General features: G+C 42.2%; 1 protein-coding gene across 1 annotated transcript in view; it reads right to left on the reverse strand.

Annotated features, from left to right (window-relative positions):
- cnmd (chondromodulin) overlaps positions 1 to 254 on the reverse strand; it is a 55,601-nt gene extending 55,347 nt beyond the window's left edge. The window contains exon 1 of the mRNA XM_078222759.1: positions 183 to 254. Coding sequence (XP_078078885.1) covers positions 183 to 254 — 72 coding nt within the window. The remainder of the gene's footprint in view (positions 1 to 182) is intronic.
- Between the last annotated feature and the right edge of the window lie 23,188 nt (positions 255 to 23,442).

Raw genomic sequence — 23,442 nt, forward strand, 5'->3', positions numbered from 1 at the left:
ATATAAAACAATACTCAAAAGAAATGGTCCACGATTACTAGTCAATCCATTTCTCATGCTGGAAGAAACGCACAAGGTTGGTGTGTTTACAAATTTCTAAACTCCAAGCTTTGAAATTTTGCATTGGTTAAAATATTATTCTACAAAGTTCCCAGCACTTCATTTCTCTCCACGGTACTTACAGGCGGCAGGCATTGCTCCAGATCAGCTGGTCCTGCCAGGGCTATGGGCACTTTTTCTGAAGTTTCTGCCATGGTGTCAGCGCTCCACTGGCGCTCCAGATCTGTGTAAAATCTCAGTCTCTACAACACCAGGTAGCAACGTGCTCTGAATGTCTAATAATTCCTTCCCCACCACTACCACCGCCCCTCCTCCCTCCACCACCACCCGTCCTCCCCTCCTCCCCTTCCCACCCCCCCTCGTCCCCTCCCCCTGCTCACCTCTCATTTTCCACCTTGTGTCATTTCCTCCAGGAACAGTTCATTTATTGAGGAATTTGAGGAGTAGCACAATTTTATATTTTGACTTTAAAAGCCTGGAGAAATATCTTTTATAAAATCTGTAAGTACATTCCACACTGAACTGTTTAAAGTTATTTTTGTACCAACAGGAGTTAAAATATCCCATAACCTTAATTAGGAAAAGTAAACAATCCAGTAAAATGGGAATTCAGCTCAAAAGAAAATTTGAATGAAACAACTTTGACTAAAAGTACACATTCCAGTTGCTGCTCTAGTGGAGATGGCAATTTAGTTCAACTTTTCATTTATCTGGGAGAACACTATTTAATTTTATTTATAATTTGGGTTTCCTCCAGGTGCTCCGGTTTCCTCCCTCATCCAAAGATGCATGGGTTAGGTGAATTGGCCATGCTAAATTGCCCCTTCGTGTCAGGGGGATTAATGGGGTAAATACAGGGATAGAGCCCGGGTGGGACTATTATCGGTGCAGGCTCAATGGGCCTCCTTCTGTACTGTAGGGAATATATGATTCTAATTTGCCTCTTAAATCTCTTCAACTCCTCAATTCTGCAAGGATTATGGTTCCGTCCATGGGTGAGTGCCTTTCAGATCTTCACATAATTGGTCACTTTACTTGTGACAGTCTGCCCTTTGGAAGCAGGTTATTTAAGCAGAAGATCCTCCACAGCAAATCTGGTCCTGTTCTCAAGCAAAACTTATGCACATGTACTCTCCAGCAGGGGTCAATGGACAATGAATTGGGAACATGAACCGAAGTGAAAGCTTCTGACCTTAGTGTGAGGGCTCTTGGGTCAATCATATTTTTTTAAACCATGGCAGATGAAATCAGTGAAATATTGTAAAGCAGGGATAACATTCTTTTTCAGTGATCACTTGCTAACCAGTAGGATTCTCCACCTAAGAATCTCTGTGTTACTGGTTACTGGGTTCTGTGGGTCCTTGTGTGGCTGATGAGCCCAATCCTTGAGCCAAATCTTCATCTGCACACCTGGCAGGTGTTTCCAGGGAGTGGGTTTGGTCCTTGGACACTCGATCGCTGGATGCAGTTTTCCAGCCAGGTTGCTGATGGAACAGACTATTTTCAGGACACCTTTTCAAGCTCAGTTCCCCATGCAGGATGAGCAGATTCGATCCTGAAGAGCGCTGCTCATTGTGAAGAAAGCTGCCGATATGCTCTGCTGTTCCTATGCCAAGAGCAAACCATCTGAATCAAACTCCACTGCCTACATGTGGTCTGAAGCTAGGGACTTCTAGGTCTCACAGTCTTGTCCCCATCACCTCTCACCTTTCACCGCAGGACATGTCTGTGTGGGCGATAAGTTAGTTTCCTCTAGGTAGATGTCTGGTGCAGGACATCTTTTAATGTGGGTATGTCGTTGCACTTCAGCAGACACACAATCCTTGACAGATGGTAGGTCAGGTTCCAGTAGCAAGGGACCCGCGACAACTGGGGATCTCCCTATTGCTGCACTCTTCAGCCACCATTGCAGCTGTTGATATCATTCTATCTTCTGTCTGATCCACAATTGAGGACTTGCTTTGGATTGCACTTTGTCTGGTTTTTCCCATCTGACCTTACCATCATTGGTGATCCTGCCAGGAGTTTAAGACTCCCAATGGCATCGCTCTTGGAATCAATGGAATGTTCAAACCTCTCCATCATGGCAATGTGGCAATCCAAGACAAAGGGTTATAATACAAATGGATTGGTCATTGCTACTTACCCACTGAAGAAGCTCACTAAAATGGGTGGGATAGTAAGTTTCAATGAGGAAGTAAGAAATTTACGAATGGATATAGTGTGATGATAGTGTGATATTACTATATATTTATGTTTGAAGGGACTGTTTTAAAATTCAGTTTTTTCTACAGGATGTTGGTATCTCTGGAAGGAATACAGCTTAGCTGCTGGAAAACAACAGGATAATTACTCATTTTAGCCATGCTGTGTTTACTCAGGAGAGAGTTGATGGGTTTTTGTTTACAAAAAGAAAAGGTCCCCCAGGGTTTTTGATTAAAGAAATGGAAGGTGGGTTTAGATTGATAGAGTCATGTGATAATGTGGTTAATGGGAGCAGCTAAGTATGTAGCAGAGAGAAAACAACTTTTGCGTTCTGGTTGGGGTTTGTTTAAACACAAAGGTCTGCAAGTTGCTCTCTCCACAAAATCTCCCTGAAGGTTTCAAGGCTACCCTCATTATAGCAAGTATATTTATGGTTGCTAACTGTATTTAAAGTGTTTTTTGAGACTGTAAGAAGAATTTTACTTTGTTGAAACTGCAACAGTGATAAATTAGAAATTAGAGTGCTTTTCATGTTTAAATATTGTTAAATGGGTAATAGTTAAGCTGCTTAATTTGTTAGAGTTATAGTTAAACTGTGATATTAAATAAAATTTGTTTTAGTATAAAAGATACCTAACTTTTCAGCGGAATTACTCCTGGATGAAGAATCCTATCCTCACTTTTTTGCCTAAATAGAAAAATTGTTGGGATCTAGTCTGGCTTCCTAATATAATTTGGGATTCTGGTCCACGGCCGTAACAATGAATAGGTTAGGTGAGTGGGCCAAAATGTGGCAGATGGAGTTTAATGCAGGTAAGTGTGAGATTATCTATTTTAGTCAGAAAAATGGAAAGGCAATTATGATCTAAATGGAAAGCGACCTCAGGATGCTTTAGTGGAGAGGGATCTGGGTGTCCTCATGCATGAGTCGCAGAAAACTAGTATGCAGGTACAGCAGGTAATAAGGAAAGTAAATGAAATTTTGGCATTGATAGCTAAAAGAATAAAATATAAAGTAGGGAAGTGTTGCTGCAACTATACAAGGCATTGGTGAGACTGCACCTGGAGTACTGTGTACAGTTTTGGTCCTCTTATTTGAGGAATTTGAGTAATGGCATAAGAGGCAGTTCAGAGGAGGTTACTCGATTGATTCCAGAGATGACGGGTTTGTCTTATAAAGAGAGTTTGATCAGTTTAGGCCAATACTTTCTAGAGTTTAGAAGAATGAGAGGAGATCTAATGGGATGATAAAAATATTGACAAAGTAGACGTAGAGCAGATGCTTTCTCTTGTGGGGCAATCTAGAACAAGAGGTCAAAGTTTTAGGATAAGGGGTAGCAGATTCACTACTCCAGAGTGCAGTGAATGCCAGGACGTTGAGTAAATTTAAGGAGGAGATAGACAAATTTTTAATTAGCAATGGGTTGAAGGGTGTAGAGAATGGACAGGAAAGTGTAGTTAAGTCCGAATTGAGATCAACCATAATCATATTGAATGGCGGAGCTGGCTCGAGGGACTGAATTGCTAACTCCTGCTCCCACTTTTGAAATGTCACTGTTTTAAAGTTGAAAACACAGTTTCCAATTTGTGCTCAAAACTGCAGTGAGATAAATGGCCATATAATCAGCTTTAGGGAACGGTGCTCTCTTGCTCTTCTTCAGCTAGTGTCATGGGATTCTTTAAAACTGAATCCCATGACACTAGCTGAAGAAGTGTCATTCTGAACACATCAGTAAACACTGCTTTCAAATTATTTATTATTTCCAAATGCTTTCAAATTAGACTGAGATTAATAAACAAAGGTACAGCTATCAATGAAAATTGATCATTGACCCGGTTAACAATTGTTTACTAATTATCAGATACAGAAGACTCAGCCATGAGCATGATTTCATTTCTATTGCTTCCTTAACTAGTGTATTTGATAAGATGTATCATTATAAGCATATATTACAAGTGAAATCCATTTAGTGCTCACCTCTGAGGCAGGAGGTTGCAAATCCAAAATCTACTTTAGACCTTTGAGCTCATCATCTAAGAAGATGGTTCACTGGAATACTGAGGTAATGAATGATGGAATGTTAGCGGCATTGGCTTTCAGATGAGACATTAAACTGAGGCTTTATCTGTCACTCAGTTTTAAAGAATCCCATGACACTAGCTGAAGAAGAGCAAGAGAGCACCGTTCCCTAAAGCTGATTATATGGCCATTTATCTCACTGCAGTTTTGAGCACAAATTGGAAACTGTGTTTTCAACTTTAAAACAGTGACATTTCAAAAGTACTTCATTGGCTGTGATGTGTTTTGTGATGTCCTGAGAGCATCAAAGGTGCTGTATAAATGCAAGCCTTTGTTTCTTTGTAGTGCATGCAGTTTAGACAGTGTTTGTCTTCTGATACACCCTGATACATGGATCCCACTATTAACAATTGCAAAGCGCACCTTACCTCTCCAAAAAGGCACTTAACGTTTTTGAAAGATGTCCTGGGACCATATTGGAGGGTGCCTTTCCTCTCCAAATGGTACTCTATCTTTCCAATGACCTTTGGCAGCTTTGCACTTTCTCTTACTTGATCCAAAGTGCACACGTCACCTTTTGGACATCCCATTAGCCAAAATCAGGTCTGACTGAGGCATCTGCACTTTAACATGTGCAATTGCTGCTGTAAACAACAGAAATACACATTAGGACCATCCCCCATTCCCCCACCTCTTCACCCGTCCGCATGGAAATGTGGCAGTGGCTAGGTTCAGGGCTGGGACTTCTGGACCTGGGTCTCTGTCGCCATTTTCAAAAAAATGGAGAGCCTCTCCGTTGTGCGAAAGTGTTGCTCCATGACTGACTATAACTAACTGTTGATGTCATTTCATCTGCAGTTCTGCTGAAAATACAGCAGGAGAAAAGGAGAGCTTCATGGAAACTTTCCCACCTGACCTGAGCCCATTAAAGACGTTTTTATAGTTGCAACCTCTTTCTTTTTTGTTTAAAATCTATTTTTTATAATCATTACTAACAGTTACTATAATCTTTACTAACACAAACCTTCATCTCAATCACTTTACATCATTCAAGGGGATAGTCTGCAATTAAAGTGCAGTAAAGGCTAAAATAAAATATTTTGACTTGGAATCGCTTCTTGGCCTTTTAGCTGGGATCAAGCATCAGATCGATGCACTCAGGATGGAGTGCAGTGCCTTGGCTTGACAGCTTGACTTTTGCTTGTGTCTCTTGTGGGGGCAGTGAATTGGATTCAGTTGGAGTTTAGGTTTGGTCTATGGAGTGGGTGGGAGTGAATTCGGATCTGCCCATCTGGGTATAGGCTTTATGGAGAATGGAGTAAAAAAAATAGTAAAAATCAATAAAACAACAGCATGTAGAGACACACATTATTAACCTAGTGCGGAAAATATTCGCTCTGAATTGTAATCCCCACATATTGCTGCACAATTAGTCTTGCTCCATCATTAGCTTTGTGAAAATAACATCACGTATTTAACTCTCCTGTGATTTTCGTGAATTGCTGTATTTACATGTTAATTGCCCATTAAACCCACCACAATAAGTTAATTCCAGTAGTTAATGGCCCAAAACTGTTATGTGACAGGCTAACATATAGCACCTACTGTGAGCTAGACTTACTCTTGCTTGTGTAATGTAGCCTAACCTCTGTTCTGCAAGTTGCTGGGAATGCAAGATGGAAACAAGAGGCAGCTTCTACAGGGCATCTTGGACCAGTGTGGACATGACATATGACCGTGGAACTCTTTCACCAAGCAAATTGCATCAGTCGATGTATTTACATGGATTTCAGCAAAGCCTTTGACAAGGTCCCACATGGGAGACTTGTAAAGAAGGTAATTTCACATGGGATACAAGGTAATTTGATAAAGTGGATTCAAAATTGGCTCAGTTGTAGGAGACAGAGGGCGATGACAGAAGGCTGTTATAATGACTGGAAGGCAATGTCTAGTGGCATACCGCAGGGATCTGTGTTGGGCCCCCTATTATTAGTCATTTATATAAACAACATACATGACTATGTGCGGTGTAGGATTAGTAAATTTGCAGATGACACAAAGATTGGATAGGTGGTTAACAGTGAGGCAGAATGTCTTGGGTGGAGTGTTTTTCTCTTTAACTTCAGTAGTCTAATTTAAAGGTCAATAAGCAATTGACCCAGTCAGCTAAATGGCAGTTGTCTGTCAATCAACCAAAGCCCGATTAGGGCCTCAATAGGTGTGAACATTTAGGAATTTCAAACTGGTGAGTGAGTTACCTCAGCTCACCTCTGCTGTATATAAGGCAGTGGTTTTAGCAAGTTTATGACAAGTGAGCCGGAATGAGATTCAGCTAGAGTGAGGGTATCGGAAATTTGGAGCTGAGTGGGAATTTGGTGCTGAGAGCAAAGAGCTGCTCACCTTCAGGAGGAGCAGAGAGGCGCACCTGCGAGGGAGACTCAGTGAGAGGTAGAAAGAAATCTAACCGTGATGTCACAGTCAGCAGGTAAGTGATTGGCTGGTGACTGGTAAGTAGTTTTTCTTTTCTTTTTTCTCTTTTTTTCTCTTGGCATTGCACTTGTTGTGAGTTAACTCGAGAGTTAAGTCATGGCAGGAGATCCCAGACCGTGTCATGCTCTTGTTGTGAGATGTGGGAATTCGGGGATTCTTCGATTGTCCCTGGCTCCTTCACGTGCAAAAAATGTGTCCAACTGCAGCTCCTGTTAGATTGCTTGACAGCTCTGGAGCTGTAGATGGATTCACTTGGAGCATTCACAGTGCTGAGGAAGTTGTCGATAGCACATTCAGTGAGTTGGTTACACCACAGATAAAAATTATTGAGGGAGACAGAGAATGGGTAACCACCGGAGAGAGGAAGAGTAGGAAGACAGTGCAGGTGTCCACTGTGATCATCTACCACCAAAAACAAATATACCATTTTAGATACTGTTGGGGGAGATGGCTCACCAGGGGAAGATGGCAGCAGCCAGGTTCTGGCTGGCCCTGCTGCACAGGAAGGCAGGAAAAAGTGTGGCAGAGCTATAGTGATATGGGATTCAATTGTAAGGGGAATAGGCAGACGTTTCTGTGGATGCAAACAAGACTCCAGGATGGCATGTTGCCTCCCTGGTGCAAGGGTCAAGAATGTCTCGGAGCAGCTGCAGGGCATTCTGGAGGGGGAGGGTGAACAGCCATCTGTTGTGGTGCATATAGGCATCAACAATATAGGTAAAAAACGGGATGAGGTCCTACAAGCTGTATTTAGGGAGTTTGGAGTTAAATTAAAAAGTTGGACCTCAAAGGTAGTAATCTCAGAATTGCTACCAGTGCTACGAGCTAGTCAGAGTAGGAATGTCAGGATAGCTAAGATGAATACGTGGCTTGAGGGATGCTGCAAGAAGGAGGGATTCAAATTCCTGAGACATTGAAACCCGTTCTGGGGGGAGGTGGGACCAGTATAAATTGATGGTTTGCACCTGGGCAGGACTGGAACCAATGTCCTGGGGGAATGTTTGCTTGCTGCTGGGGAGGGTTTAAACTAATGTGGCAGGAGGATGGGAAGTCAGAGAGAAGTAAAATGGGGACAGAAGCAAAGGGCAGTAAGGGGAAAAGTGGAAAGCAGAAAAACCAATGACACAAATCAAAAAGGGCCACATTACATCATAACTCTAAGAGGACAATAAATGCCAAAAAAACAAGCTTGAAGGCTCTGTGTCTCAATGCGAGGAGCATTTGTAATAAGGTGGATGAATTAACTGTGCAGATAGTCATTAACTGATATGATGTAATTGGGATCACAGAGACCTGGCCCCAAGGATGGGAACTCAACGTCCAGGGGTATTCAATATGCAGGAAAGGCAGCAGAAAGAAAGAGGAAGTGGAGCAGCTTTGCTGGTTAAAGAGGAGATAAATGCAATAGTAAGGACGGACATTAGCTTGGACGATGTGGAATCTGTATGGGTGGAGCTGCGGAACATCAAAGGACAAAAAAATGCTAGTGGGAATTGTATACAGACCACCAAACAGTAGTAGTGAGGTTGGAGATGGCATCAAGCAGGAAACCTGAGATGTGTGCAGTAAGAGTACAGCAGTTATTATGTATACAAATCAATTTTTATATTGATTGGCCTCACCAAATTGGTAGCAATGTGATGAAGTAGGATTTCTTGGAATATATAGGGGTGGTTTTCCCAATATGTTGAGGAACCAACTAGAGAGCAGGCCATCCTAAATTAGATATCGTGTAATGAGAGAGAATTAACTAGCAACCTTGTGGTGCAAGATCCTTTGGGGAAGAGTGACCATAGTATGGTGGAATTCTTCATTAATTTGGAGAGTGACACAGTTAAGTCTGAGATTAGGGTTCTGAACTTGAGGAAGGCTAACTTTGATGGTATGAGATGTGCATTGGCTAGGATAAGCTGGCAAAGGATACTTGGGGGGTTGACAGTGGATAGGCAATGGCAGACATTTAATGAACACATGGATGAACTTAGTGTAATAGAGTCATAGATGTTTACAGCATGGAAACAGGCCCTTTGGCCCAACTTGTCAATGCCGCCCAGTTTTTGCCACTAAGCTAGTCCCAATTTCCCACATTTGGCCCATATCCCTCTATACCCATCTTACCCATGTAACTGTCGAAAATTGTACCCGCCTCTACTACTACCTCTGGCAGCTCGTTCCAGACACTCACCAACGTCTGTGTGAAAGAATTGCCCCTCTGGACTCTTCTGTATCTCTCCCCTCTCACTTTAAACCTATGCCCTCTAGTTTTAGACTCCCCTATCTTTGGGAAAAGATGTTGACTATCTACTTTATCTTTGCCCCTCATTATTTTATAGGCCACTATAAGATCACCCCTAAGCCTCCAATGCTCCAGGGAAAAAAGTCCCAGTCTATCCAGGCTCTCCTTATAACTCAAACGATCAAGTCCCGGCAGCATCCTAGTAAATCTTTTCTGCACTCTTTCTATAATAAGGCGACCAGAACTGTACACAGTATTCCAAGTGAAGCCTTACCAATGTCATGTACAACCTCAACAAGATGTCCTAACTCCTGTATTCAATGTTCTGACCAGTGAAACCAAACATGTCGAATGCCTTCTTTACCATCCTGTTCACCTGTGACTCCACTTTCAAGGAGTTATGAACCTGTACCCTAGATCTCCTTGTTCTATAACTCTCTCCAATGCCCTACCATTAACTGAGTGAGTCCTACCCTGGTTCGATCTACCAAAATGCATCACCTTGCATTTATCTAAATTAAACTCCATCTGCCATTCATCAGCCCACTGGCCCAATTGATCAAGATCCCATTGCAATCCTGGATAACGTTCTTCACTGTCCATTATGCCATCAATCTTGGTGTCATCTGCAAACTTACTAACCATGCTCCCTAAATTCTCATCCAAATCATTGATATAAATCACAAATAACAGTGGACCCAGCACCGTTCCCTGAAGCACACCACTCGCTGGTCACAGGCCTCCAGTTTGAAAAATGACCCTCTACAACCGGCCTCTGTCTTCTGTCATCAAGCCAATTTTGTATCCATTTGGCTACCTCATTTTGGATCCAATGAGATTTAACCTTATGCAACAACCTACCATGCGGTACCTTGTCAAAGGCCTTGCTAAAGTCCATGTAGACAACGTCAACTGCACTGCCCTCATCTATCTTCTTGGTTACCCCTTCAAAAACTCAATCAAATTCGTGAGAGATGATTTTCCACTCACAAAGCAACGCTGACTATCCCTAATCAGTCCTTGCATCTCTAAATGCCTGTAGATCCTGTCTCTCAGAATACCTTCTAACAATTTACCCTCTACAGATGTTAGGCTCACCGACTTCGAGCTCCCAGGCTTTTCCTGCAGCCCTTCTTCAACAAAGGCACAACATTTGCCACCCTCCAATCTTCAGGCAGCTCACCTGTCACTGTCGATGACCCACCTTCCCAATTTTACTTTTACACCAGACAGGGCTGTACAGATCAACAACTGTACATTCCTGTCCGTTGCGGCCACTTCATTAAATATGTTGACTAGGGAGCTGGGTGTGGCCTTGTAGCTAAAGTGACCAAGGGGTATTGAGGGAAAGCGAGAGTGGGATACTGAAAGTGCATGATCAGCCATGATCATATTGAATGGTAGTGCAGGCTTGAAGGGCCGAATGGCCTACTCCTGTACCTATTTTCTATCTTCTATGTTTCTATGCTTCTAAGATATAGACGAATGGTCAAATGGGCAGATAAGTGGTAGATGGAATTTAACCCTGCAAAGTGTAAGTTGATACACTTTGGAATGAGTAATTTGATAAGTAAGTACTCAGTGAATTGTAGAACACTGGGAAGTTCTGTGGAACAAAGGATCCTTGGTGTGTTTGTCCACAGATCTCTGAAAGCGGAAGAGCATGTTAGTAGGGTAGTGAAAATGGCATTTGGGAGACTTGTCTTTATCAATCGAGGAATAGATTACAAAAGCAGGGAAGTCATGTTGGAGTTGTACAGAACTTTGGTGAGGTCACAGCTAGAATACTGTGTGCAGTTCTGGTTGCCACATTATTGGAAGGCTGTAATTGCACTGCAGGGGCTGCAGAGGAGATTTGCCAGGATGCTGCCTAGAATGGAACATTTAAGTTATGAAGAGAGGTTGCATAAGCTTGGGTTGTTTTCATTAAAGCAGTGCAGACTGAGGGGCGACCTGATCGAGGTGTACAAGGAACATGGACAAAGTGGATAACGAGCAGCTGTTCCCCTTAGTTGAAGGGTGACGGGCAGGAGGTTTAGGGAGGATGTGAGGGTGGTGATGGTCTGGGATGCGCTGCCTAGGATTAGATGGGAGTTCAGATGTTTCTAATGTGTCGACACGGACTCGATGGGACAGAGAGCCTCTTCTGCGCAAAATGAATCTATGATTCTATGAAATTGAAGGATTGTGAAAATAATGGTCCAAGTTCTAAAAAAGAAAATGTAAGTTAGAATGATGAATTTGTTGTACTCGGAGCAGAAAGTAAAATAAAGAGAAAGAAAGAATGAATTAAGGGAGAGCAAGAAAAAGACATATAGTAAAAAAAAAAGCTATTTTATGTCTTTGAAATCTCAAATAACAATTTAAATCTGAAGGAATGAGACTCCATGCTTGTATTAGTTACTTTCCTTTGTCTGGAAGGTTGACTGGTAGTAATTAACTGTTTTGCTGTTAAAAAGGTATTGAGGCTTGAAATAACTTGACTTAAATGTCTGTGGCAAGTTTATTTCATATCTACAGTGGAAGTGCAGAAACTTCATGACAATCAATGTATTTGAATGGTGAATCAGGCAAGATTCTATTTGACTGAAGCTAACAGCAGTGAAGCATCTCTGACAACAACTCTAGATTTCCACACTTAATCAGGCTCCACCCTTGCCTGAAATTGCTGTGGTATTTGCACATAAATAACAATGGGAGCCAATAGCCTCACTGCTATTTTGACATGTAGTTTATTAACGTAAGTACTCTTTTAATGACATGTTTATTGTTAATGACTGCCAATCAACTTCTCTGGCCCATAAACTGAACAAATAAAATGTTTGGTTTCATTCCTTCAGGTAGTGAATTGTTGGAGATGTAAAAACTGTTAATTGTTCAATTTTACTCTTATTCTCTTTTATTTCTCTCTTGTAATCCAACTCATCTTTCCCTCCTTATGTCTCTTCCTGTATCTGATTTGATCTTGGGCCTGATTTTGCTGCAGTGGATCGGACTATGGTGTGCTCATTAGAAAGATTACTTCGTGCATATCAAAGTTGTTGGAATTGTGAGCAACCCATGTAGGAAGAGAAGCACAACATCTGCGATCATGTTGAAAGACAGGAGAAAATGTATCTTCTCAATCGATGAGACAAAGAACTGAACAGTAATGACTGAGAAATGGGGCAAATTAAAGTGGGGGGGGGGGATTTAATGTTAAATCTGATTCAGAAAGAGAAATAAAGAGGAGCAAATTTTACAAATGCTTAATGCAGGTTTGCTTTAGGTGCTGATTCTGATCATGAGCAACGTGACCTTTATACAACTGTGTTGATTTGTTGAAGTGAAATACATCACATTTCCAAACAAGATGATTAACATCACATCTAACAAATGACATTGAGAAGTCTGGTGTGTATTGTTATGTTCCTGATAACATATGATGAATTTGTTTTATGAGGTGTGCAGGTAGTTAATATCCTCAGCACTAATAGCATTATAATATGTACATTTGGCCCAGTCAGCAATACTGTTGTCTCTGAATAAGATAGTTGTGAATTCAAACACAGTTCCTGGATTCAAGCACAAGATATAGGCTGATGTTTCAGGCCATCACTGAGGGAATGCTCCATTGTTAGAAACATTCTGAGGAAATGTGAAGCTTAGATTCTCTGCCTATTCTGGTAGCTTTGGAGGATGTTAAATTGTTGATGGAAGAGCAGGAGGTACCCTTGGAATATTGGCCAACATCATTCCAAAACCAGCCCTGTAATATTGGGGTAGAGTTGCCACTTTGTGCTAAATCGACGATTCCGCTGTAAATTGCGTTCTAAATTGATCCAATTTTGAAAAGTATCTTTTCCCATGCTCAAATTCACACACAAAACTCTTTTGCAAACACAATTTTTCCCTGAACCAGTGCAATTGGGCATTGTTTAAAACTGTATTAAAAAATAATTCTTTAAAATATTTTCCTTCCTATGTTTAAAAGCGGTAACTTGGTGAAATTTAAATAAAACTGCTGAAAATGGACTTGCCACAAAATTAATCCCAGTTTCATTCCATCACCTCTGACCAATGCGAGTTTCAAATTTGAAAGTCATATTTTAAAAAAATGCAAAACAATTTTATAGTCATGTTGATGTACGCTAATTAATTTCTTAGAAATTAAAATAAACTTTTTAACTTATCTTTTACCATGTGTGCTGTTACAGGGCTCCTTTGATGTTTTATTTGTTGTTGTAGCAGATAAAACTACCATTCCCTTCAAATGGCCAGACAATTTCACGGAGTGGTTTAAGATGATTTATTAAAGACCATAGCCATAGAACTCTGACTTAAGGAGTCTAACAACACCAGGTTAAAGTCTAACAGGTTTATTTGGTGGCAAACGCCATTAGCTTTCGGAGTGCTGCTCCTTCGTCAGGTAAGTGGGAGATCTGCTCATAAACCATAAGTTATCAAGGCCAGTCAGAGTACAGAATTCAAAAATACATAAGCAGTTATAGTTTTAATTTGATTACAAGTAATTAGCATATACCAATCGAGGCATAGGAATTATCTCTATCCACTCATGGTTATTGATTAAGGTTACATCATGCATACATAAGGGTATAGTGTCCAATTATCACTTCTGCATGTTATATCATTAAGCAATGATAGCTATATCTGACCAATGAGATATCAATCTTCCGTTCCATGTTTCTTGCTGTAATGGGAAAACATGAGCTGCAGTTGCACATTGTTCAACTAAATGGTCCTTGACTCTTATCTAGGTCTGCTTTAATTAAGACCTGTTGTTTGCACATAGCTTCCCTGTGTGACTGAGATTCAGCTTGCAGCTTATGTGATTTTTAAACTTGTGATTATTAACCCTTTCATTTACACCCAAAAGAACCAGTTTAATTTTGAAAACTTTACTGAAGGCCTGCAGAGGAGCACAATTAGCAGAAACTCTCAACAGTGATGAATACAAGCTGGAGGCTGCACTTGGTGTGACTAATTCTGTGGATGGGACCTGCTTCCAGCACAATACCTTCAAAAATTGTGCAAAATAATCATGGAAATAATCATGAATGTGCTGGATACAAACTATGCTTAAAATCCTTGATAATTAATTTTCTTTATTTCTTTTATGGGATGTCAGTATCATTGGTAAGTCCAGCATTTGTTGCCCACCCCAACTGTCTTTGAAATGAATGGCTTACTAAGCCATTTCAGAAGGTCAACCACATTGCTATGGGTCTGGAGTCACATGTAGGCCAGACCAGGTAAGGATGGCTGATCTCCTTCCCTCAAGGACATTTTACGCCATCTAAAGCAAATTTTGTTCGAATTGTGTCAAAAGCAAACGAATCAAAAGGGAATTCCACGCTATGTAGATTAACTGATTATTAATTTATTAGTTTGTAGGATGTACAAAATGGCTACTGTATTTGCTTCCATAACCAGTGATTGCCCTTCAGTGACGTGCACTGAATGTGAAATATCCTAGGAGGGTATTCCTGAGAGATGCAATGATGTGCTAATATCAATGCAAGATCTTTCAATATTGTTCTGTCTCAGAGTATCATAGAGATTGATGATTTTTCCATCGGTCAATAAACATTCGCTACTTGCACTCAGTGTTCTATTCTCCAGCTGATAAAGTGGAAAGGTTTATCATTAGTTCTTGTTTAGTTATGTAATCTTCAGAGACTTTGATCAATGCTACCTAACTTAATTTATGCTGTGTGCTTGGTACGTTCTGCCTTCTTAGTTCATTGTGGAAATATCTAATGTCCTATCTAAACTATGATATGCAAATCTGACTTTTGCTCTCTGCTCTCTCAATTTTCAGCCAAGTGGGGCGAGGTGGGATGTGGAGGGGAGAGTGGGGAGTCAGGGGGTGGGGGGCAGTTTTTTAAGGCACAGGGCACATGGAATTGAATAGGTGGCGAGCCCGCCAGAATCAGCCTATCCCTGAGCTGCCCTCAATGATACAGTGGGCGGGTAAGGCTTCAGTCAGTCTACCCACCCTTATGCCTATTACGGCCTTGAACTGGTTATTGAGTGGCAGTTGAGAGCCTAATTCTGCTCCTGCAGCCATCGTACTGTGGGTAGTGGGAGGTAGAGGAAAGTGGCCATCCTGAAAAGAAGGATGTGTCCTTCTTTTGGGGGGTGCCCAGTGTGTGTTAAGGGGCACCCCCTCGAAAGTTGGTACCCCACATTTGTACCTCCCTCCTGGCCTTGAAAACCCAAACCCTTCCCTCCCATCCCTAGGGCCCACAGTCTCTCCCCGTCCCAAAACCCCAGGACTCATCTTTGAGTCTGGTTGCCATACTCTTCTTCTCGGCACTGAATGGTGTAGTTCCAACAGCCGCCACTACTGAGTTCTGGCACTGCTGGGTCTACACGGCTGCTGGCCAATCAGAAGAGCAATTGACTGGGTCAGAATTTTAGGTTTCCCGGCAGATTCTGAGGCATGGAGGGAGTGTGAAATTGCATGCATGGTATTCTCTCCAGGTACCTGCCCTGGGCTGATTGCGATTTTACCGTGGGGAGGGCAGGGCCTTGGATGGGAAGCCGATCCTTGCCCCAACTAAGACATTCAAGTGGCCATTTAATGACTATTTGAAGGCCTTTTTACACCTAGCCTCAAGTGTTAGGCTGGCTGGAAGATGACAGTTCTGGGTGGGTGAATGATCCCCAGATCTGCCTGGAGGAACTTGAGAGCTACTGGCCATTCTGATTGGCTGGCTGCTGTCCAAGGCAGGGCTGCCTTTTGAATGAAGGTGGAAGTCCTGCCTTATGCCAATTAAAGCTGGTTAGAGTGTAATATGGCATCTGGCTTGTTGGAGTCGGCAAGAATGTATTCACCACTGACTCTGTGGATGACGGGGACTGTGCCCCTACCATCCTGAAAATTTAGACCCTGGCCTATTGCTCAACATTTATCCCTCCATCGCCATCACTGAAACAGATTATTTGGTCATTATCACATTATTGTTTACGGGAGATAGTTGTGCATAAAGTGGCTGCTGTGTTTCCTACATTACAATAGTGACCACACTTCAAAACTACTTCGTTGACTATAAAGCACGTTAAGATGTCACTGGACATAAAAGATAACATATAAATACAAGTTCTTTTATTCACTGAATGCATAGCAGAATTTCATTTCACTCTGATCTCCTTGGATCCCACAAGAACCTATTTAAGGTTTGTGGTGAAATAAGGTTGCATCATTGGCGAGTGCAAACAACTGCAAATCCAGTGCACATCACATCATCAATCAGAGCCACTTTATAATTAAATGGCATGAGTCCATCACATTGCTCTGATAGATGCTGCATCGATAGGGAGATTTAAAAGTAAATTCTGCATCTTGGAACAGAATTTAAGTCTCTCTGTGGGAGCGGCTGGAAGATGGGTGGCACAGGGCATAGAATCAGAAGGGAAAGTGGGTGTTGCGTGTCCATTGCCTTCCCAATTCCCCACAATTAAGTTTTTGGACAGAGGAGGCGGGAAGGGCCTTCCTGCCTGTAGGTCAATTTAGGCCCTCAAGTGACCAATTAATTGACACCTAATGGCTTTTTCCTATCATGGCTAGTGCGCTATGTTACGTGGGATGGGCACTCAATAAATACCGGGGGCCTCACCATGGGCTCTGGGCAGATCCTCCAGATCCAACGCCTGTGATCCGTGGTACCAAGGGCCATTCCTGATGAAAGAGCCCCTGGGCCCTCCACACCAACTTTTCCCCATCCTTGCCAAGTGCTGCCTGACTGACCCTGGTGAGCCTGGCCAACTTACCTGCACTCCAGGGCCTGCGTTGCGGATGCTGACCTGGGGCTGCTGCAGTCCTTGCAGTGCCACCACTTCCGGTGGCTCTGCTGGGCTTAAAGAGCTGCCAGCCCTCTTACAGGCAGGGGCTTTGCCCTTCAAGATAAGGAACCCCCGACAGCAGGCATTTAACTGCCAGATTGACATTGACTTCTGTCAGGACTTTCAGAAAGGGGCACAGCAGATTGCCCTCATACACATGATGGATTAGTGCCTGAATCATGAGGCCAATTGTACAAACTGTGATCCCATGTATTGACAGCCCACATCAAGGGCTGAATTTAATGGTCACAGTGGCAACCCTCTTGGCCCAACATCCTATCCTTTCCAGCCACTGGAGAGGGTTGCCACTGTGACCATTAAATTCAGCCCTTGATGTGGGCTGTCAATACATGGGATCACAGTTTGTACAATTGGCCTCATGATTCAGGCACTAATCCATCATGTGTATGGCTAACACCTGATGAATACTTCAGGTTTTTCCAAAACATTTTCACATGCCTGCTTTAAGACCTATGATTGTCTAAACTCACATGTGTCATATCCAAATTATAAGAAAGACTAAAGTGCTTGCTTGGGTTCAGCAAGTATAACCTACCTGTTCAGATTGAGATGATGGAATTTTTTAATGTAACTTCACTTGCTGACCAACATAAGAGAAGGTTATTCAGAAAATAAATAAGCGCTTAAACAATTAGATATTTGACAAAATGATTTCAACAGTTTTAGTTTCTTTTGAAAATATGAACAGAGTGACCAGATGAATTATCAGTTATCATTACATCAGAGAGGGTCTTGCTAAAGTCCTCTAGAGTGGACATTTGCTGAGGATTTCAGATATTCAGTCAAGCTGTGATTGAAATGCTGGATTCATACTGATTGAAAAAAAAGAAACAGTCTATCCCGTTTGCTTCAAAGTTGCTTCATTTGAATGATTGGATAACTCATTTGTTAGCACTGAATTCTTTGCTACATTTGAATGATTAGCTGATTGAATAATTTAACACAAGAACTGACAAACAACATTGTCCTGCATTCTCATGTTTTCTTTAAAATAGAATTGCATATATCTTATTCTCCTCTTGAAACCTTAAAATCTAGACCATCAGAGAAAATGCTAGAAAAATGAGATCCAGATGACCCTTTGTCAAAGCAGCTTTGACAAAGGGTCATCTGGACTCGAAATGTCAGCGTTTTTCTCTCTTTACAAATGCTTCCAGACCTGCTGAGATTTTCCAGCATTTTCTCTTTTGGTTTCAGATTCCAGCATCTGCAGTAATTTGCTAAAATCTAGACCATAATGGGCCATGTTTGGGAGGCAGGTAACATTTATAAGAAATAGAATAGGCAGATGCTTATCAGCATATTTTTTAGGTAAAACCCCAGGCAAACCATATACTATGACAGTCCGTTGAAACCTATCATCGACTGTTCATTAGCCCAGAATATCTCCGGAGGTCTGGCTGACCTATTATAAAGTTAAAACTTTGTTTGGATTAAAGGAAAATCAAAGCAGTGCAAGTAACTGAAATTTTAACGATGTTAAAAGGTGCAATTTGAATTTAAAATGTTGAGAAGTATTCTTCTTTGACAACATTTTATATGGTGGCGAACCTTTTCATGCATTGATTACCTAAACCACATAACCAAAATGGCAGAAAATAGCCATGAAGATCAACTGGTAGCAGGGAGTGCAGTTGTGTCAGAGATGGGTATGACCGACTGAATCCATTGGTCAAAAACTAGGATAATGAGAGAGAAAGAGAGAGAGAACTTGCATTAATATAACGCTGCTCACAAAGGACATCACAAATTGCTTCACATCCAATTACGTACATAATATAACATAATTCACATATTGATGTTCAGAGCACAGAAACAGGCCGCTTGGCCCAACATCCCATCCATGCCAGGTTAGCGCTCCACATGAATTTCTAGCCACCCTTTTTTATCTAACTGTCAACATATTCCTTTCTCCCTCAGATGTTAATCCAGCTTCCCTTTATATGCAGCAGGGTTACTCACCTCAGCTGCTTCTTGTGGTAGTGAGTTCTACATTCTAACCACTCTCTAAATTTTTCCTGAAAGTTTAATTGGAATTTTCAGGGCTATCATATTTATGGCCGCTAGTTCTGAAATATTGTCATTATTATAATACACAAACTCATGATAATTAATTTGCACAAAGGAACGTCCCAAAACCATGAGTGAGATAAATAATCAGATAATCTGTCCTTGGTAATGTTGATTGAGAGCTGAATTTCAGTTAAGAAACTGAAGAAAGGTCCCCTGCTTTTCACAAAATGCCATAGGATCTGTTACATGCAGCACTCCCTCTGTAATGCACTGAAGTGTCAGGCGGGAGATTATGGGTTGGATCTTTGCAAAGTCCAGATAACACAGCAGCCATTTAAAAATGGTGGGACAGACAAATTTGCAGATCCACACCCCTATTCCCAGCCCCAGTCATTTTTGTCAATATAGGATAAGGGCGTGGGTCATGAGCCTGTCTCCTGCACTCCTGACCTGGCCAGCAACTTTGTGGGGCTAACATCACCAGTTTCCTGTAACTTTGATGCAGTTTGGTCAGCTTCTTCATGACTCATGGTTCATAGGCCCTCAGAGGAGTCATGAACCCTAGTGCGAACTTGGGAACCTTCTGACAGTTTTTTCAAAGGTCCTTACTTGTGCTTTCCAGCCACTCTCCTCATACCCTCCATGCCAACTCATGTCCCAGTCGCCAACTCTCCATGGTCCTTTGGATTTCCGTCTGTCCTCATTATGTATGCTTGGCAGAGAACCCAGGTCAATAAATGCATGATCTCAGCAGGAAGTTGGCATTAAGTTGGCATGGAGAGTATGAGGGGCCATGGTGATTAGATGGGGAGGACATGAGTGCACATTGATTTAGCATGGAATATGTGAAGGGCCATTGTGAGTGGGTGGTGGGGGTAGGGGCTGAGGGGATGTGAAGGATGAGGGCTAGAAAGCCTATTTGCTTTTATTACAACTGTGACAAAGTCCCAGAAAACTGAAGTAGGCCTTCTAACCAGCCAACCTCGATACTTGCCTGACCCCAAGGCTGCCTAAGATCTGCACCTGGGGTTGGCAGGCCTGACTTGCTCCCACTCCACTCTCCCCACCCCAGAGCTGAAAGCACATTATTCGGGGTCCTTTAAACTGATTTCCTGAAATTTCTCAATTTGAGCTGCTCACCCTGGTAGCGAAAATCCAGCCTCATGTACTTAAATCTTCCACATGGGCGGCACGGTAGCACAGTGGTTAGCACTGCTGCTTCACAGCTCCAGGGACCTGGGTTCGATTCCCAGCTTGGGTCACTGTCTGTGTGGAGTTTGCACATTCTCCTCGTGTCTGCGTGGGTTTCCTCCGGGTGCTCCGGTTTCCTCCCACAGTCCAAAGATGTGCGGGTTAGGTTGATTGGCCATGCTAAAATTGCCTTTAGTGTCCTGAGATGCATAGGTTAGAGGGATTAGTGGGTAAATATGTAAGGATATGGGGGTAGGGCCTGGGTGGGATTGTGGTCGGTGCAGACTCGATGGGCCGAATGGCCTCTTCCTGTGCTGTACGGTTTCTATGATTCTATGATTCTAAGTTCAAATTCACAATCTTCTGACTGCGGTAATGGGACCACCATGAAAGTTTAAATTTTATTTATTAGTACCACAAGTAGGCTTACATTAACACAGCAATGAAATTACTGTGAACACTAAAGTAGGCCTGTAAATGTAAAAAAAATGTTCAGATATTGAATCTCAGTTGCTGTATAGATGACGTAACTATAATTTTCAGGCTTGTTTTAGCTTTAAAGTATGAAAGCTGAAAACTTAAAAAATAAATAGCTGATCCAGGGACTCCACATTTTACTGGATCTAATGATGCCTCAAAGGTATGTTTAAAAAAATTATTTAAGTACACAGAACTCTGAAAAGTTGTATGTTTAGCTCCATAATGACTAAATATGCATCAGTACAATTAACCCTGATGGATTAGGCATTGATGTGAACAGAGCAATTTCAGCTCCTGAAATAATAATCATCTGTTTCCTTTGGAAATAAGCTATTAGGTTTTTTTAAAAAAAATCTACAATAATGGCAATAAATACAATTTAAATCTAAAAAGCTAAAAGCAATTGCAGCTGTGCAGGCCCAGGTATCCTGTGGAGAAAAGTCAGGAAAAAAATCCTCTATTTTTTACTCCGCTTGAGGGAAAAACAAACTTCAAAAAGCCTTTGACCATTCTGGCTTCTTGGTATAATAAGAAGCTGTAAATAATTCTCCACAGGGAGAAAACTGATCATTCAATGGAATGGGTTGTCATATGTAAGGACATTAATTAAGATCATCCTTGCAGGTGACAGGAGAAAGTGCAGTTTTTTTGGTCTCCTTGATTCTTTATAAAAGTACTATTCGATGCAGTGAAGTTTGGTGGCCATCACGGAAGCCAAGCAAAATATAAGATAAATATAAGCAGTCACCCTATATACATCAGAAAAGAGGGCTCTAAGCAGTTTCATAAGGTAACTCAAAAACTAAATTGGAAAGGCAACACAAAGACCAGGGGAAAGAAAAAAATATTTCTCCAGTCTTTTCTATAGATATGAGAAGAGGTTCAAGTACATTAAAATGAAATGGTACCTTGAGAGAGGAAGAACTGCTTTAATGAACAAACAGTATGTCTACCAGTGGAGCTACTTCTTTGACAGCAGCACATTACCATCCTTAGTATTCCCAAATAAGAACAAAGAACAATACAGCACAGGAACAGGCCCTTCAGCCCTCCAAGCCTGCGCCGCTCATGTGCCGAACTAGACCATTCGTCTGTATGCCTCTATTCCCAGTCTGTTCATGTGGCTATCTAGATAAGTCTTAAACGATCCCAGCGTGTCCGCCTCAATCACCTTGCTTGGGAGTGCATTCCAAATAGAAGCTAAGGTAGCCGAAAAAGAAATCAACTAGTTCGACAAGAACATAGCATTCTGAGACAGTACAAACCCAATTCGATCTATTCATTGAGCTGACTTCAATATTTAGGTAGTAAGACTCCAGAAATAAAATGGAGTTGGAAAAGACAGATAAGTAATTTTAAATTTAGAAATTACCGCCCTGTTCTGTCACTGAATTCCATCTTTCCTTTGCTGTCTCTACTAATATAATATTCATTCTTTAGTGATTTATTGGATTTTAAAAAATTTGGCAGCAGAGATTGGATGTGGGGTCATGATCTCTGCACTCATTTACATGAGGACAGTGAGCTGCAAGTGCTTGATGGGTGCCTTTAGGCAGTTTGTCGCAAAAAGATTGCAATTCTATGCTATCACTTTCGAGTATTATTCCTCAGGTAGGTCCTATTGAAGGGGTTGAAATGATTGGAAGGGAGGGCTTGAGACTGGGTGGGAAGCCATGGGGGGAGGGAGTAGAGTGACTGGGTGAGTTGGGGAAAGTGAATTTAAGGAGTGACCAGAAGGGAGGGAGACAATCAGGAATGAGGGAGGAGGATATCAGTCAGGGGTTGGTAAAGATCTGCGCACAGTAGTGCATTTGGTATAGCCCAATTTTATATAGGTGGTTGGGAAGGGAGGACATTTCCCTTGGGTGGGTATCTAGAAACAGGGGACACAGCCTAAGGTCATTCAGAACTGAGATGAGGAGGAATTTCTTCTCTCAGCCGGTAGTAAATCTTTGGAATAATCAAACCTAGACAGCTAATTCATTGGCGTAGCAGACTTGGGGGGTTGAATGACTTAGTCCTGATCTTATTTCCTATGTTGCTATCAGGCATTGAGCCCCCTAATGTACATTACAAAGGGAATGTACCCACTTCAGGCTTTGGATGCTTCTATTTCCACCTTCACCAATATGGCAGATGGGGTACTCACAAGCCAGAATTTTACCTGTATTGACTCAGTCGTGGAGGCGAACACCAGAAGCGGTGACAAAGACCCTCCCGCTTCAATCTCCACTCACACAGCAATCTCATGCAAGCCAATTAACAGCTGATACACAGGGTCACTGAATTGGAGCCGGGACTTGAGGCCAAATCTGTGTCATCACCTGATGTGATGGTAATGGCGGCATACTAAGGGATGCCCTGAATGAAATTGCGTCCAATAGGTAGCCTGCAGTCTGTAAGTGTCCCTCAGTAGCCTGACATATCCATTCTCTACTGAACATCACTCTCCTCAGCAAAGGAATTCCTTCTGCTTGCCACCAAGGAACTCCCTGTCATCCTCAGACAAGCAGCCACCATCGATTTGGCCAACCAGGACGCCGTTGGAACCCACCTGTGAGCATGTCAGATAGTAAAACAACCCCCCCTCCCCCACCACTCTGCAGTCCAGTGATGACTTCCTGCATTTTCTCATCCATGCTGCTTGGGAAAGGGCCTCCTACCCAGGGGCCAAGGGAGGAGGAGACCTCTTCACTGAGCCAAGCAAGTCTGCATAGAGGTGACAGAGGAGGTCAGCGGCTGTGGGTTCACCAGTGAAACTGGCCACAGTGCTCAAGCTGCTCAATGGCCTTCTCCACTCTGCAGAGGGGAGTCACAAATCTAAGTCTCCTTTGATGGGGCCAGCACATAGGTAGATGTGATGACGAGGGAGAGTCCA

This window comes from Mustelus asterias, chromosome 10 (assembly GCF_964213995.1).
Source record: "Mustelus asterias chromosome 10, sMusAst1.hap1.1, whole genome shotgun sequence".
Classification (NCBI taxonomy): domain Eukaryota; kingdom Metazoa; phylum Chordata; class Chondrichthyes; order Carcharhiniformes; family Triakidae; genus Mustelus; species Mustelus asterias.